Consider the following 16,986-nt stretch of genomic DNA (forward strand, 5'->3'; position numbering starts at 1 on the left):
TGGGGGCACGGGGGAAACTCCACCCGGGCGCGTGCGCGGATCACGTGGGTAGCGGACCTGCGGCGGTGTCCCGGGGCGGCGGCCGCGCGGGCAGCGGGCGGGACGGGCTTCGGAGACCGCGCCTCTCGCTGCAGGTATCGCGCCCGCGCCCCTCACGCCCCTCACACCCCTCGCGCCCCGCTTCCGGCCCTGGCCACGCCCCCCTGGACCCCGACCCTCGGGAACGCACTCCCCCCGCCGCGCCCCGTAGCCGGGAACTCTGGTTCCGCGCTCTAGGCAGCCGCTCAGCTCCCTGAGCAGGTTTCCCGGGCCTGGTCCTCGGCAGGAGGCTCGCACAGGCGACACGCCCCGGGACCGCCCTTTTGTCGGTGTCTCTTTATCCTCCTTTATTCCCGGTCGCTAGGTCTGAGTGGGTTCTAAGTCTCAGGACTGATGCAGAATGGCCGCGCTGCTGAAGAAAGCGCGCAGCTTCTGCAGAGCCGGGTGGGTTCTGCAGAGTCGCTGGGCCGTGCCGGGCGCCACTGGGGAGGGATGGGACACTAGCAGGGAGTCCCTGTTCTGCTACCAGGACTCAGCCGCACCCATGGGCGGTGACCGCAGCGGGTTCGGGTTCCCACTGGGAGTCTCAGCGACCACCTGCCAGGGCTCCGGGCCGAGCCTTCGCTGAGATCCTGGGATGTCGTTGCGTCCGTTTCCTTCCTCTTGTGTAGTACACCCGGGTGCGATTGAGGAAGGGGATAAAGTGAAACCGCGGGGACAGCGCTCTTAGCTTCTTCATAAACTCGGGTCAGTACGAATAGCGGTCGCTAGCATCGAACCCTGAGCGATGATCCTGCCTAGTGGCTCCGGTTTATTGAGGGGTGGCGGGAAGGCACTGTTGCAAGTGCTTTTTGTGCGTCTCCCCATCGAATTCTCGTCGTAGGGGAGAAGCGTTAGCCGCTTTTTACAGGTGGTGGTGGTGTAACTTCATTTCCAAGGGTGGGATGGCTTTTTCAGAGTGACCCTAGTCATTGCTGAAATATTACAGACACAATGTGTCCAACGTTACTTTATCAGTAGAGGGTGTGTGTGTGTGTGTGTGTGTGTGTGTTGGGGGAGAGGGGAATGTTGTTTATTTATGTGTGGGTGTGGAGGCTACGTACGGGTCAGTGTCTGTCACTTGCAACCTTATTTTTTCGAGAAAACGTCTCTCACAGAACTCAAGACTTTTCTTTATGTTTGACTGACTGGCTGGCCCCCACGGGCCTCTTGTCTGCTCCTTTCTTCCCAATACTGAAATTACAAATTGGTTCTGCTTACATACCCACTCTTATATACTGCTGGGGACATCAGCTCAGGTCCTCAAGCTTGCACAGCAAAAACAATCTGCTGAGCCATCTTCCCAGTTCCCAGTGCATATTTTTTAAATTGAGGCAAAATTCATGTAACAAAATCCATCATTTTAGCCATTTTGAAATGTACAATTCAGAACTTTGTAGTACATTCCGTGTTAAGTAAGTGTCACCGCCCTATTCCAGATAATTTCCACAACCACAAAAAGGGATTCCACCTCATGGGCTGCAGTTTGGGCTCATCTTTCCCCTTGTGTTTTCTGTGTCTCTGGATTTCCTTATTGCAAACACACTTTATACATGTGACCGTATGCTGAATGGTCTTTTGTGTCCCCCAACCTCATGTTTTCATGCCATAGTGTGCGTTCATGCCCCATTCCTTTTCAGAGCTCAGTATTCCACAGTGTGTCGTACACGGGCCACGTTTTGTTCATTGCTGGATGGACGTTTGGACAGTTTTCATCTTTCGGCTAGTGTGAGTTAGGCTGATAGGAGCCCACTTTATAAAATTTTAATGCAGGCAAAAACTTTCACTTCTTTTGGATGAGAGCCTAGGAGTGGCCTGCACTTGCCTTAATTTCCCGTGCCTAGGTGGAGACCTGGGGCTCAGGGGTATTGGCTCTTGGGTCAGAGTCCTGGGTTCCGGTTCCTATGTTGCTGTTCTTTTTTTCTCCATCTCATTGTCGATTCAATCAGTGATTAAAAATAGATGGAGGAGGGTAAGGAACCCCTGGAATGTCAGGGTTTGCAAGGGCAAGGCTTGCCAGAGTGCTGATACAACGTTCTTTTCCCTTCAAGAATGAAACTTGAGCTCTGGCACAAACAGTATCTAATGGGATTTACTAAGGCAATATTGTATTTATTTACTGAGGCCATAGATATTGTATACACAGCATTTTGGCACTGTGCTGCCATTGCGAAAGATAAATGAAAGCCAGTCTCCCAGCATTACAAAATCCAGGTCTACAGACTTCCATCAGGAGAACTTCTAGAAGATACTGTGAGGAGGTTCCCTGTCGGGGTTTTCAGGATGAAGTAAAACGTGATGAGCCCCGCCTGTACAGGAAGGGATTTGGAAACAAAGACCTCCAGCTTCAGCCATGCTAGCTGCTATCGAGAGACAGTAGAGAGAGCCTGTGTCCAGGAGTCTTGTCATTTCCCTCTCAGGAAAGAAGACCGACTGGATGATAGGAGGAGCGGCAAACATGGGAACAGGCATTTCAGAGATTCAGAGACAGCAGCACTGTGGTTCAAAGGCGTCTTGGCCCTTTACTAACCACTCTTATACCCTGTTGTTTGAGGGTGGAGTGTTAGGTGTTCCTGCCCGTGGCGCAGAGACGGCAGTGTGCACACCCACCTGTGAGGCAGGTGAGGCAGGCCTGTCACTGTGGGAAGGATTGGCAAGGTAGAGTGGCAGCCCTGAGTGCCTCGTGGCCCAGCACATCCCTTCCTGAATGTCTGCACTAGTCCCCAAGGCATGATTAAGAATTTGAGTGGTGGCCCTGTACAGAAGGGCACAAAACCACCCTGGGCTGCTGGTGGCATGGATAGAAATTATATGTGGGGCTGTCGAATTGTCGTACGTGGAAGCTCAGACCTCAGCTGGTAGGGAAGTCTCCAGAAAGGAGGATGCAGCTCAGCTCAGGACACTGGGGATTCCTCATGAGCCGCTCAGACAGGCAGTACTCAGCAGTCTTGTGAAGTGGAGTGGGCTGGGGGTACTGGCTGTGATGCCAGCATTCAGGATGCTGAGGTAAGGTCCAGAGTTCAAGGTCAGCCTGGGTCTCAAAAAAAAAAAAAAAAAAAAAAAAACCCACCACCACCACCAAAAGCAAACCCAGCTTTTGGGAGGGTGTGCCCTTCAATATAGAAGAGGAGACAAGGGTGAAGCCTGGAGTTCACTGAATGCTGCTGCTATTGGGCTGGTCACTGAGTAGGTGCTTTATTTTCCTTTGAACTATGCATAGTAGGTTTATATGTTTTGAATGTATTTTCTAGTTGCTTTTTCTTTAAAAAAAAATTTTTTTTTTTTTTGAGACAGGATCTCACTTGTAGACAAGCTGTTCTTGAACCCACAGAGACCGGCTTGCTTCTGCTTTGCTGAGTCCTGAGGCTGAAGGTGTGCCACCACGCCTGCCCCCCTCCCCACCTTTTAATTATGGAGAAATTGGTTTTGGACACAGCGCCTGACCTCTGGAAGCCTAAGTTCCAGTTGCAGAGTCAGAAGTGAAATGTTATGTTAGAGCAGTAGAGGGTAGGGTTGGGTTGATTGAGGTGAAGTCCTTAGGCTTAGAGAGAGGAGGCTGGTCCTCGAGGCTGGCTGGGGCTTTGAACCAAGAAGGAGCTGGCTTAGAAGGCTAAGCAGGACTCGGGGTTTGTTGTCCAGTGTGGACTCAGTAGGAACAGCAGAGCCAGAAGACAAGCGCCCTGCGGTGCCTGGGCAAGGAGGCCTTAGCCCTTCCTAGCCTTAGGCTCACCCTTCAGTCCAAGAGCAAAGGGCTTGCTGCTTCCCCATAAACTCCATAGTTGTGGTCGAGGGCCTGGTGCGGTGTCTTCCAGACTGGCAATGTGTTATCTGTCTGTCCATTCCTTCCTCCCGGCATCTGCCCCTGTGTCTGCCATACTTCTGTAACAAGTCACAGAAGTGACTTAAGTGATCATTACTTCATAGTTCAGCAGTTTAGAGACCAAAGTCCACCTCAGCACACAGAAGTCGCAGCCCCGGCAGGGTCCCTCTGGAGACCTCAGTGAAGGTTGTCCTTACCTTGCTGCCTCCCAGAGTCAGTCACAGCCCTTGACTGTGACCCTGTGGAGACCGTGGTCATGTCCCTCGCTCTGCCTCTGACCTTCCTGTCCCCATCGAAGGACACGTGGAAATGTCCAGTCATGCCTCAAGACTGTTTGTGGGATGGGGGCTGGCTGGCTCCACACCCTTCCTCTTTGTCCTAGGGTTCTTACTGGTCTCTTAGAAGTGCCCCATGCAGGTCCTGGTTTTGCCCCTTCCCTCAACAGCCCTGCAAATACCCTGACTCACAGCTGGCCAGTTACCTTTTCGTGGGTCCCCAGGCACACGGGCCAGGGTGCTCCTGATGGATTTCTCAGGTTGCCTTGGGTCGCGGACGGACAGCCTTAGACAGCCTTAGACAGCCTTAGACAGCCCTAGACAGCCCTAGACAGCCCTAGACAGCCTTAGACAGCCTTAGACAGCCCTAGACAGCCCTAGACAGCCCTAGACAGCCTTAGACAGCCCTAGACAGCCTTAGACAGCCCTAGACAGCCCTAGACAGCCCTAGACAGCCCTAGACAGCCTTAGACAGCCCTAGACAGCCTTAGACAGCCCTAGACAGCCCTAGACAGCCCTAGACAGCCCTAGACAGCCCTAGAGAGCCCTAGACAGCCTTAGACAGCCCTAGTTGCCCTGGTGGAGTGGTTTGGGTTTACACTTTGCTGTGTGAGGCCAGTGACTGTCAGTTTACTTTGTGCTTTATTAACAAACAATCGGGCATTCGACTACATTAGGCTTCTGTGAGTTCAGAGGGCGTGGGACAGGTCTCGCATTGACCTGACTGGGAGAAATGACTGGTGGTTTCTTCAAGGCTCCAGAGCCTCAAGGCTGCCAGTGCCTCTGTCTAAGTCAACACACCCTAGGTGGGGGAACCACTGTCTAAACAGCTCATGAGAGTGGAGAGCTGGGGGAAGGGTCTCGGGGGTGGGGGTGGGGAGGGGTGGGGAATCCTGCCAAGCCCTGCAATCTCCCCAACCCCTTAAGTCCCTCTCCTTCCTGCCGTTTCTGCCAGGTCAGGAGGAAGTGTTGGGCTCCCGGGGTCAGGCAGGCCAGCCAGACTTGGTCAGGCACCGGTCCCGGAGTCCACAGGATGGCTGCTGTGGTGTGGAATTTGGGTGCTGCAGGAGACCTGAGGAAGGCAGTGTACAGAAAGAGGGTGACCCTTCCACAGACAGAGCGAGGAGTCGATGTGAGCAGCCGGCGCTCCCGGCACAGCTGGGTCAGTAGAGATTGCCATCGATCCCCTGGTCACCTGGATGGATTTTCATCCCATTTGATGATGTGTCCCTAAGAAGAAGAGTCAGGACAAGGAAGGCATGGCCTCTCCACGGTGCCTGCAAGCCAGGGGACTGTCACCAGGCACCTGCTCCTTGCTTTGCTGCAGAGAGTTTGCTGTGTTTTGAAAGCCTTCTTGCTCTTAGTTTTGCATCAGAGTCTCCCCAGCTGAGCTCGGTTTGTTTGTTGTGGGCTTTCCTCCACAGCTCAGCGTTAAGAGGAGGAGCTCTGCGTAGCACCAGGCTCAGCACTGGCAGCAGGGAGGTAAGAGAAGACTGGGGTAGAGACAAGGATTTAGAGCAGAGCAGCCCCCCCCACCCTCCCACCCCAGTCAGGCACCTTCAGCAGTCCGACCCATCACTCTCCTCCACCCCCATCTTTGCCTCCTCTCCCTCCCTCACTTCTCTCTTTTCTCCCTCTGCCCCTCTGTAGCCAGGACCTCATGTTGGACAAGCCACTGAACCACACTTCCACCTCCAGCACCCTTAGATGTTTGTCATTTAAGTTCCAGGCTGGCTTTAAACCTCCATCTTCCCACCTTGGCCTCTCCAGTAGCTGGGATGATGACAGACCTGTGTCATGGGGCCTGATTTTCTTTTGCTTTTTGGGGGGGGGGGAGGGAGAGACAGGGTTCACCACTATGCAGCCCTGGCTGGTCTGGAACTTACTCTGTAGACCAGGCTAGCATTGACCTCGAAGAGATCCACCTGCCTCTTCCTCCCAGTGCTGGGATTAAAGGCGTGTATCACCCACCAAGTTCAGCTGGGGCCTGGTATATACTTTTTTAATTTATATATTTATTTTTTGAAGACAAGGTATTACTATGTGTACAGCCCAGCTTTTTGGCCTCCTCCTTGGTCAGCCTCCCAGATTCTGAGATGATGGGTTCCCATCACTACTCCAGGTTGAGAAGACCTTTCACAGTTTACTGTCGTGCCAGCTGGATTATGGACCTGGTAGAAATCTGGAGCTTACTGGGGAAGCACCCCTGTGGTCTGGGCCTCACAGCTTGCTGCTGTGTCTCTGCTGTCTGCCGCTGGCTGTATAATCCCAGTTGCCCCTGGCTGGCCGTCAGTTCTCACGGTTCCCTGTGCCTCCCACTGGTCCGGCTTGCTGGTTAGTTTGTTACATTTTTCCTCCTGGGAAACTTGACAGAGCTTGAGTTGTGTCAGGTTAGAAGCAGAAGGTGCCTTAGACACAGAGGACTGGCTCCTTCCCCAAAGCTCCTGCCATTTTGCCTCCCTGCTATTTTCTGTACTCACCTCCTCTTGCTTTAGCGGAATTTCCTTCCAGAAGTCATCCCCACAACACTCATGTTTTCTTTCTGGGAGGGGTTTGAAATCCAGTTTCCCGTGTGTCATCTCACCTGTCTCACTATGTGTGTGTGAGCCTCTCGGCTCATCTGACTACAGTGGCTCATCTGCTGTGGCCCAGGATGGAGCTCAGCCCTTAGTGATGCCGTCAGGACCATGCCTGGCCTCTGCCCACCTCTCCAGGGTCACCCCTGCTCGTAGGCTAAGGTACCCAGGCAGGGTTGCTTTTTAGTTGTTCAATGCCTGCCTGTTTCTTGGATGTGTAACACCTGTCACTATATGTGTGGCACGTCCACCCTTTAGCGCCTGTTTGCTGTGTATACACTTAGAAGACATGTGTGGGACTTCCTCGAACCTAGAGGCCGGGAAGGAAAATACCAAACAAACCAAACTAATAAGGGAGGGTGCTTGCTGTGTTGTCCTGGAAGATTACCAGCTCCTCATTGGCGGTGGGGGTGGGGGTGCCCCTTTTATTTAATATGCATGTTTCTTGGGGCCAAGGCCACGTGCTGTGACTGTTTATTCTGTTAGTTACTTTTGAGGTCGTAGGTCCGCTGTACTTGCTGATTGAATAATGCCAGGAGCTGAACACATACATCCCAGGCTGCCACCCAGTGATAATTGTGTCTCCTACAGCTCTGAAGTAGGCACCCGAGTTTATCTTTGTTTAGGCCGCCGGTAGCACAGAATCAAGAGTCTTAGAGGAATCCGGTTGCTCAGTAGTTCTCTGGCATCATCTCCTTGGAAGGCCACCGGTGTTACCCAGTGGGGTCATGCCTTCCCAGTCTCAGGCCGGCTGCTCTCGGAATGGTTATGTGAATGCAGAGCTGTGAAGGCCAGGGTTCTCCGTCCTGCTGAGGATGTCTGCTCCTTCTGGTTTTGCTCCGTCCACAAAGAGCATCTCTCTCTCTCTTCCTGTCCCTGCAGGTCGCCATGGCTGCTGTTGACAGCTTCTACCTCTTGTACAGGGAAATCGCCAGGTCTTGCAATTGCTACATGGAAGCCCTGGCCTTGGTGGGAGCCTGGTACACAGCCCGAAAGAGCATCACCGTCATCTGTGACTTCTACAGCCTGGTCAGGCTGCACTTCATCCCTCGCCTGGGGAGCAGACCCGACCTGATCAAGCAGTATGGAAGATGGGCGGTCATCAGTGGTAACTGCAGCTTGGTGGCCTTTTTGTCTGGGGTGTGCCTTAAGTCAGTGCTTCCAACAGGGAGCTACAGAACTTAACTGGAGTCTTCTGCATCCTGGGGAGGCCTCGTTCTGTGCTCTCTCACCTCACTTCAAGGAGCCCTGCCCTCAGACTGGCATCCTCCTCATTTCTCCAGCTTGGTCCCCAGCCCCTCCTTCCCGACCCCCACATGTCTTTCCTGCTCTGTGTTTTTGTTTTTTGTTTTGTTTTTTTTCGAGACAAGGTTTCTCTGTATAGCCCTGGCTGTCCTGGAACTCACTTTTGTAGACCAGGCTAGCCTTGAACTCAAATCTGCCTGCCTCTGCCTCCCGAGTGCTGGGAATAAAGGCGTGCGCCACCATGCCAGGCTCTGATCTGTGTTTTGAAATTATCCTCTGAGACAGTCAGTGTTCTCGGTTTTGAATTGCATTGTGATTTATCTCTGTGACCTAGAAAGCCCACCCTGACACCTGAGCAAGTCAGGTGCAAGTTTGGAAACAGATTTCTATAGCGACTTACTCCAGGGCTCTGAGCGTGGGCACTCGCACACACATAAAGGTCTCTACAGTGTGCCACTGTGCACATGGAATGGTCTGGAAACAACTTGTGGGAGTCCTCCCTTCCACCATGTGGGTCCTAGGATTTGAACTCAGGTTGTCTGGGCAGCAAGCACCTCTACCCACTGAGCCATCTTGCTAATCCCTGCCTGGGGGTCTGCAGGGTTAGGATTCACCATTGTCCTTGACTGACAGGTGTTATGCCTTTTTCCGGTGTGCATTCTTCTCTGATGAGATCAACAGGGAGTGGATTGGATCTCTTTAAGGATACCATGTTTCAACGTGTTCATGGCTCCTGGCTTGCCTTGCAGGGGCAACAGATGGCATTGGGAAGGCCTACGCGGAGGAGTTAGCGAGCCACGGACTCAATGTCATCCTGATCAGCCAGGAAGAGGAGAAGCTACAGGCCGTGGCCAAGCACATAGCTGACACCTACAGGGTAGAGACGTTTGTCCTGGTGGCAGACTTCAGCAGAGGCCGGGAGATTTATGCCCCCATCCGAGAAGCCCTGAGAGACAGAGACATTGGCATCCTGGTGAACGACATGGGTGCGTTCTACCCCTACCCTCAGTATTTCAGCCAGGTGCCCGAGGACACGCTCTGGGACATCGTGAACGTGAACATCGCAGCCGCCAGCCTGATGGTGCACATCGTGCTGCCGGGGATGGTGGAGAGAAAGAAGGGTGCCATCGTCACCGTGTCTTCTGGCTCCTGCTGCAAGCCCACCCCACAGCTGGCTGCTTTCTCTGCGTCCAAGGTAAGGCTCTTGTCCCTGTGGGCTGGTCTGAAAGTAGGCAGCTCCCAGTTGCTTACGTTGGCACTTTCCCCGCAGGTGGGGACAGGCAAGCCTCTCTGCTCCTGGGGTTGCTTTCAAGTTCCTTCCAGGTTATAAGTCCTCCTCCTCTGCCCCCCAGGCCTATCTGGACCACTTCAGCCGAGCCCTGCAGTACGAGTATGCCTCTAAGGGGATCTTTGTGCAGAGTCTGATCCCCTTCTACGTGCCCAGCAGCGGGACTGCGCCTGCCAGCTTCCTGCACAGATGCCCGTGGCTGGCGCCGTCGCCGAGAGTGTATGCTCAGCATGCAGTGTCGACCCTGGGCATTTCAAAAAGGACCACAGGCTACTGGTCCCATTCCATTCAGGTAGCACCACGGTCAGCCCAGAGCCCCGGGAGCTGCACCAGGGCGGGAGGGTTGTAAATCCTCACATCCACGCCCCATGCTCTCAGTGATTTTGGTTGCAGGGTGAGGTGATTAATGCAAAACTTCTCAAATTTCCTTTGTCACCCTTAACACAGGAAGCAGGCTGCCTCGGAGTGTGTGGGGTGTGAGGATACTGGGTGCTCAGTAGGGATTTCAGGGCAGAGGTCCTGTGAGGCCTGAAGGGGAAATGCTCCTTGCACAGCCCCATCCAGAAAGCCATCAGGGCCGTGGGCTCTTCGCCATGGTGTCTAATCAGCCTCTACACATTTCATTCTCGGACTCATCTCCTCAGGAGACCTACAACCGAACCTAAGATTTTTGTTGTGATTGTTGTTCAGACAGAACAAAGATCTTAAGAGTACTTGAGGGCCAGCCAGATGGCTCAGCCGGTCAAGGTGCTTGCCACCAGGCCCGTTGATCTGAGTTTGCTCTCCAAGACCCACGTGATAGGAGAGACCTGCCTCCCACAAGTTATCCTTGGGTCTCCACGCACACTATGCTGGGCATCCCCGCCCCTGCCCCCATGCACACACATCTGAAAAGATCTGAGATTTATGAAATATTTTAAATTGTGATTTTGATCAGTAGGCCAGTAACTAAATGATTTACAGTAATTTGCTTTTTATTATCTATAGTAGAAATAGATGTGCCCGAATTTAGAATTTCACTGGGCAATTTCTGATTATCAGGTAAATACTTTGGGGGATGTTATACATAAAGATAATTGAATTTCCCACCACAAGATAAATGTGTGAGGCAGTCAGCAGTGACTTCTCACACCTGTCTGCAGCTCAGAGCCGCAGCTGGCCTGAGAAGCTGTCTGGGGAGCTGTTTCCGAGTCCATAATACCTAAAGCAGTGAGCAGAGAGGCTTGGCCTTGGTCATCTTGGGCTGGATTTGATAGCCTAGCATCTCTTCAGTTGTCAAGAGGCTGAGGTGGGAGGACCTCTACTTAGGGCCAGCCTGGCCTATGGAGTGAGACCTTTTCTTTCTCAAAAACAGAACAGAAGCAGCTCCAGGGCCTTGCCGTCCTCTTAGGGATGCAGCTTCGAGGACAGTGGGTGGCAAGACACTTTGACCGTATCTGTGAAAGCAGCGTCTTAGCTGCAGCGCATATGTGAGCTCACATCAATGAGCTCACCAGACTGGTTTTTACCTAGGCCCTGGGGTGCAGGCTGGTAAGCTCGGCTACCTTGGTGCAAGTGCAACCTGAACAGATTGTCCTCAGGGTACAGACATGAGGCACTGGGGCTTCAAAGGCACACTCCTGAGTGAGGACACCTTCAACGCATCCTTTCCATCAGTTTTGGCTGCACTTCCTGATGAGAGCTAAGGCTGCCCAGAGCACCCCACACTGATCCGCACCCATTGTTTCTTCGGCTCTCCTAGCTCAGGACTCTAACCACATCTCCTTTGTCTCTCATTTGTAGTTCCTCTTTGCACAGTATATGCCCGAGTGGCTCTGGGTGTGGGGTGCAAACCTCCTCAACCGCTCCTTACGGAAAGAGGCCTTATCCTGCCAAGCCTGAGCCAGGAGGCTGGAGAGAAGCTTGGCTAAGCCACGGTCACCTACAGTTTCTGGCGTTTGGAAGAACACATTCACTCCGCCTGTGTATCGTCTCCTACCGAGTCCCTAGTGCATCACCATCCTTCATGAGGCCGACTGTTACGTCTGTGAGCAAACCTCAGGGACCACATGGGTGGCCCAGGGCGCATGGCCATGAAGCCTGAGGACAGAACGGGCTGCTTCCTTGACACTTGGAGCGTGACCGGCTCACTCCTGTATTGTCCGTCTTGTGTTGGTCTTTTTTGTTTTGAGAAGTCACCTGTTTCCCTTTTACAGGTGATTGATTATAGTATTGGCTTTCAAGATGTTCCTCACGCTGGGCGTGGGGGCTCACGCCTTTAATGCCAGCACTTGGGAGCTTGAGACAGGCCTGGGCTACATAGTGAGTTCCAGGCCAGCCAGGGACATGCAGTTAAACCTGTCTTTGAAAAAAAAAAATTAATGTTCATCAGGAAGACAACAAAAAAGTGTTATTTTCAAACTGTGAACTGGGAGAACAGGGGTTAACAGTAGACGTGTATCTCTCACGCCGCATAGCTCCATGGGGGGTGTCTGTGTGTACGTACACGGCCTTTCCCTAAGGTCCCCTAGAACCATGTGTGTGTTGTGTGTCTGGGTGAAGTTATCGATAAGACTTTACAGTAGACTCTGTCAAGACGAGGTAATGAGGGAGCCCTTCCCAGAGTGAACGCCTGGGTTACTCCCTTTCATGTGCTGAAAGCCTTTCTGGCTTTAGGCTGTGTGGGCTTGCCACGTCCGACCTTGTTTCTTTGAGTGGTTTTGTCTTTCCCACTCTGTAGGTGGGTTTTGTTCCTAGGCTGGGGCACATAACAGGTTGTCTTTGGATTTCTAAGGTAACAGCTGTGCTTAAGTGGCGGTTCCTCAGTGAGTTGGTTCTAACCGACCCCCTTCAGGGCTTGTTAGAGCTGGCTTTCATACACTTGTCTATGTAATCCAATTTCTCCCCAGGAGCCTTGTTGATAAAATCATCACGTGTTTGTGGAATAGTGGTTAAAATATGGGCAGCTTTTGTGCGTGGTATAAGGTAGTTATTGAAGTGATGTTAGAAGCTCGTTTTTAGCCTGTGTGATGAATGTGTACATTGTAGGGAATGCTTTTATTAGTGTGAGGGTGCTTTATGTAAATCCCACAATATGGGGGCACACTGAAACTTAGTGGCTTTAGTTGGTTTATAAAACCAACCTCTTGGGAGGGTCTCATACCCAGCACGTGGAAGCCTGGAAGTCATGGCGGCTTGTGCAGAGTGGAGGATGTGGCCTTGACTCTTGTGGTGCTGCGCTGCCTGGGAAGTGAGACAATGGGACTTGGGTGGAGTTGCTTTAGTGACATCCCGTCACCTGTAGGCCCAAGTGCACTTTGCCCAGGACATCAGATGTGCCATTTTCGGTTGTGACTCGGATCTAGATCAGTGTCTTCACGTCCTCAGATCATGGGCAGACCACCATGCTTGGAGACAGAGGAGGAGGAGCCTCAGCGGGGACGGCTGCCTTCCTGCTGAGAACCTGCGTGCATGTGATAGGCAGCAGTTCCTCCACGTGAGACCTAATCACGCATGGTAGGGAGGAAGGCAGGAGACTGAGGGGTTCATGGACAGCGTAGGCTATATAGTGAAACTCTGGTTCAGGAAACAAAAACAGCAGCAGAGACGCACTGTCCGCTCTGTGTAAGGTCCTGTGGCCCAGTATTCAGACTTGTCTATCAAGTGCGGAGTCGCTTGATCCATGATGAGTCAGTGATGTTCTCTCAGCAGGACTCAGCTAGAACTCGGAGCACAGAGATCCGTGGCTGCTGAACCAGGCACCTTTAGGCTTCCTAGCTCTCATAGGCAGACCCTCGCTGCTGAGTTAGTCTGCCTGCCCACGGTGGACATGGCTTTTTACCAAGGAAGGAGGAACTCTGAACCTTTGTAACTCATCCTGTGAATCAGAACGTAACAATAAAAGCATCACCGTTTCCTTCAGGTGTCACCGCCACCAGAGGTTCCTTTTCTTTCTTTCTTTTTTTTTTCCCCTACAGATATTATGAGCAGAAGTTGACCAATCAACACCCATGGTTGTCATTGGTAAAACAACAGGGTGCACACCGTTGTGCCTACTGCCTACTGGGCACCCGAGGGACCTCCCTGTCCCGCGTCCTCTGGCTGAGTAGCTGAGGATGGGCTGTGCACTTGGTGGTGTAGATGTGGTGGGATGGCTCAGCATGAACGGTTTCAGTTGTACAGGAGTTACAGAGGCCAGTTGTGGCAGGTTTTAGAGAGTGAGAAGGAATAGAGTTCTTACCAGTTTTTTCCTTCTGAGGTGTGTTTCTTAGGCTAATTGTATGTATGCACGAATGCATGTATGTATGTATGCATGCATGCATGTATGTTTGGCTGTGGGAGCTTGTACGCATGCACCACATGCATGCAGGTGCTGTTGGAACCAGAGGTACAGGTGGTTATGAGCTACCATGTGGGCAGTGGGGATCAAACCTGGGTCCTCTATGAGAATAACCTGTGTTCTTCACTATTGAGTCATCATCTCTCCAGACCCCTTTTATTGATCTTTTTTATTATTATTTTTTTGGTATTTATTCATCTATGTGAGTGTCTGCCACATGTGCAGAAGAGAGTCAGAGATCCCTGCAGTTCCAGGTGGTCGTGAGCTACCTGAGGGAGTTCTGGGAACTGAACTTATTAGGTCCTCTGGAAGAGCAGGAAGTGCCCTTAACCACTGAACTAAACCTCTCTAGCCCCCGATCAGCCATTTTCATTTTGCTTACTTCCGTGATGTAAAACCTCTTCCTGTTTGGGAACCGGAGGATTGGTGGTGGTTCCCCAGTCTTGATGACCTCTGCCCTCAGCCTCTGCTCCTCTCTACCCACAGTGAGCTTGGCACAGTCCCTGACTCAGGACTGACCATGCCTCCTATGTGCTTTGAGTTTTGATGTGTTTGTGGACAGTGACAGCAAGCCTCCTTCTGGCAGCCCCGTGGTCACATGGTTACTACAGAGTTATCCCTTGATGTCTGAGGGGAGCAGTTCTGGGAGCCCCATGATCACCAAAATCTGCAGATGCTTAAGTCCCCTGGATCAAATGAAATAGCATTTGTATGTGACTGCACGGGTCCTCCCTATATAACACACTTCGCTACAGAACCACAGTGATAAAATTCCTAAGTTTGGTTGTTTGAACAAGTGGGGGATTTACAACGGAAAGTAATTGCTCTAGTTATTCTGAGACAGCCCCTAGGCAGCTGTTAGCCAGGGTCAGCATGCGTCCATGGCAGAATATTGCTCTTCCTGATACGAGAACCTGGACTTAATGAGGACCAGGATTCAGTGGTGTTGTGACCCAGTACCCCCTTTGAACTTTCTAACAGAGGCATGGTCTTTGATACGGGAGTGTTCCTGATGGCCGGGGGTGTCTCCATTTGTCCTGTCCCTAATCAGTGGTGATCTGAGGGAACAGATCTTAACAGAAACACTCAGAAAACCAAAACTTTAATTACATTCGTGGTACAGCGGTCTCTTTCCTACAGTCTGGTTAGTACACTACTCAGCCCTGAGCACTCCTTTAGCTAAAGTCTACTGTATGCAGGCTTAATGGGCCCTTTATGACATCAACTTATTGCTCCCAGCTTCTCCTGAGCCAGCAAGGGTCTTCTAATTACTGGGCTTCAGGCAGCTGAAGGACAGAAGACCTTGGGGAGAGTGTGGTGAATTAGCAGGGAGACATCAGGCCAAGAGCACGATTGAAGACAGAGAGTGGGCAGGCAATGGGGTTGCCACAGCGAGTTTCCCGAACGATGGGTTATCCATAGGATTCTGGAACCTGGGAATAAATGCATTCTATCCTTTTCAATGTGTGGGGCTACTGTCTCAGAACCGCCCTTTTAAAATCTCGTTTGTATGTCTGTGTAGGATTATGCATAGGCGTGCAGGTGCCCTCAGAGGCCAAAAACCTGACCCCTCTGGAGCTGAGTTACAGTGAGTAGGTTCTGGGATGGAAACTTGGCTCCTATACAAGAGTACTGTCCCCTCTTTACATGCACTCCTCTGACTGAACACCTGAGGAAAAACACAACAAGAGTGCTGCACAAGGTCCTCTCCACACCCTGACCCAAATCCCGGGTCCGGATCCCCTTTTCTTGATTTTGCTCGGCTGGAGGTCCCAGTGCAAAACCCAGTTTCCATCCCAGGTTTGGCAGCCAAGGCTCGTGAGCCTAGGACTCTGGGTTTGTCTTCTCCATCCTGTTTGCTTCAGTCACAGTCCCCGAGTACACTTAGGTTGTGCCAGGGCCAAGAGTGATCGATCCAGCTCAGTACTAAGGCTGAGAATGAGCCCGTTCTACAGGTGTCTAAATTGCTCAAGTGCGTTTTACCAGACGATATTCACCTTGGTCCTGTTTGTTCCAAATGGTAAATAGTTGGTGTTACAAACGCCTTTCCTGTTTCTCAAGATGCAGATGTACCCTCCTGGCAGCAGTAATAAATTGGGGCCATGGGAGTAGCAAGAGAACGCAAGGATTGGATAGGCGCCGTCCCACTTCAGCCTCGCAAAGGTGCTCGCACCCTTCCGGAGTTTCCAGGCCAGGAAACCTGGAGAAACCTAAACCGCCAGGGTTCCCTATATATACCCAGAGAGGGCGATTTGGCCCCGCCCTCGGCTCCGCCCCTTCCCCCAAGACAGCAAATATCGCGAGAGCTCCGCACTGCCTCTCGCCTCGGTGCCGGGCCGTCAGGAGCGCGCACGCAGGTCGCGGGCGCGCAGAGCACGCCGGGCCGTCGTTTCCCGCCCCCCTACCCCACCCCCGGCCCCAGCGGCGTGGTCTCGCGAGACTTGCGAGTAAACATCCCCCGAATGGAGACCCGAGGCGTGTTCGCAGCGGGGCCACCGTTCTCCCGGGTCCGCCGACCCCGAGCCTGAGGCGGACGCAGGTACGTCTGCCGGCGGCGGCCGAGAGCCGGCAGCGCCGTAGGCCCAGCCGCCCGCTGCCCGCGCGGGGGCCGCCGGCAATCGCAGCTGCTTCCTCGGAAATTGGCCCGGAGCGGCGGCGGCGGCGGCCTGGCCTGCGCCTGCGCGCCGCGGTGCGCACGCGCCGTTCGCCTCCGCAGAGCCCTGCGGTCGCGAGCCCCGGGGAACCGGGCTGCAGCTCTGTGCACAGCGCGGCTCGGACTCGCATTTGCTGTAGGTGTTTTCGAGCGGCGCTTTGAAGGGACGGGAGGAGCACTTGAAGATTTCATTCTGGCGTCAGCCTCGCTAACAACCCCTAGGTTTGGAAGCGAATGAAAAAACCGGACAGAGAAAAGCATTAAAATCTGCAAAACTAGTGGGGGGAAAAAGTTATTTAAGACAAGGTCTGAGTAGCTCAAGCTAGCTTTTGAACTCGTGTCTCTGCCTGGCGCTGGGATTAAAGACGTACAGCGCCACACCACTTACCGTTATTTTTTAAACGCAAGAACGTGATTTCTATAAAGTGTCCATGTATCACAGGGTCACTTGTATTAAGTGGTCCCGCCCTGTGACTTTGTGTCATCTTGCGGAGCAGTTAAGTCGGCACCACAGCCCGCTTTGAGAACCACTCCCCAGACTCCCGGTACCCTGCTGTGGTTAGAACCGATTTTTAGTCTGCTATCTTAGTCACCGATGGACCTGTCTCCTTAGGTTTGCCTTTTGGGAATAGTGGGTCAGGAGTCGCATGTGGCCTTTGGTGCCTTGTTTCCAGAATTCATCTATGTTGTTGCATAAATCAGTACCCTTTTTTTATGGTTGTAGCGTAAATCA

At 52.6% G+C, this 16,986-nt stretch overlaps 2 protein-coding genes across 4 annotated transcripts in view; both read left to right on the plus strand.

Moving 5' to 3' along the window:
• The first annotated feature begins 24 nt into the window (after nucleotides 1-24).
• Hsdl1 (hydroxysteroid dehydrogenase like 1) lies at nucleotides 25-13,195 on the plus strand. 2 transcript variants are annotated; one of them, XM_021169452.2, is made up of 5 exons: nucleotides 25-134; nucleotides 7,632-7,857; nucleotides 8,744-9,189; nucleotides 9,347-9,574; nucleotides 11,065-13,195. In XM_021169452.2, exons 2-5 carry the CDS (start codon nucleotides 7,638-7,640, stop codon nucleotides 11,161-11,163), a joined length of 993 nt encoding a protein of 330 aa, XP_021025111.1. In that variant the 5' UTR covers nucleotides 25-134; nucleotides 7,632-7,637; the 3' UTR covers nucleotides 11,164-13,195. The 2 variants fall into 2 exon arrangements, with proteins under 2 accessions (XP_021025111.1, XP_085699675.1); XM_085843549.1 differs by having other exon boundaries at nucleotides 7,673-7,857.
• Nucleotides 13,196-16,015: 2,820 nt separating this feature from the next.
• Nucleotides 16,016-16,986, plus strand: part of Mbtps1 (membrane bound transcription factor peptidase, site 1) — a 53,738-nt gene continuing 52,767 nt past the window's right edge. The window contains exon 1 of one of the 2 annotated variants that reach the window (XM_021169611.3): nucleotides 16,016-16,139. The gene's annotated coding sequence lies outside the window, so the exon portion shown is untranslated. Of the gene's footprint in view, nucleotides 16,140-16,254; nucleotides 16,390-16,986 lie in introns of those variants that run through there. The other variant, XM_021169613.3, reaches the window with a different exon arrangement.

Source organism: Mus caroli, unplaced genomic scaffold (genome assembly GCF_978045245.1).
Source record: "Mus caroli unplaced genomic scaffold, Mus_caroli_1 scaffold_10, whole genome shotgun sequence".
Taxonomy (NCBI): domain Eukaryota; kingdom Metazoa; phylum Chordata; class Mammalia; order Rodentia; family Muridae; genus Mus; species Mus caroli.

Excerpts from the sequence above, each read along its gene's own strand:
- Hsdl1 (XM_021169452.2), top strand. The coding sequence starts at position 7,638 with ATGGCTGCTGTTGACAGCTTCTACCTCTTGTACAGGGAAATCGCCAGG. Across the intron at positions 7,858-8,743 it reads AAGATGGGCGGTCATCAGTG|GGGCAACAGATGGCATTGGG; the intron begins GTAACTGCAGCT and ends CTTGCCTTGCAG. Across the intron at positions 9,190-9,346 it reads CTGCTTTCTCTGCGTCCAAG|GCCTATCTGGACCACTTCAG; the intron begins GTAAGGCTCTTG and ends TCTGCCCCCCAG.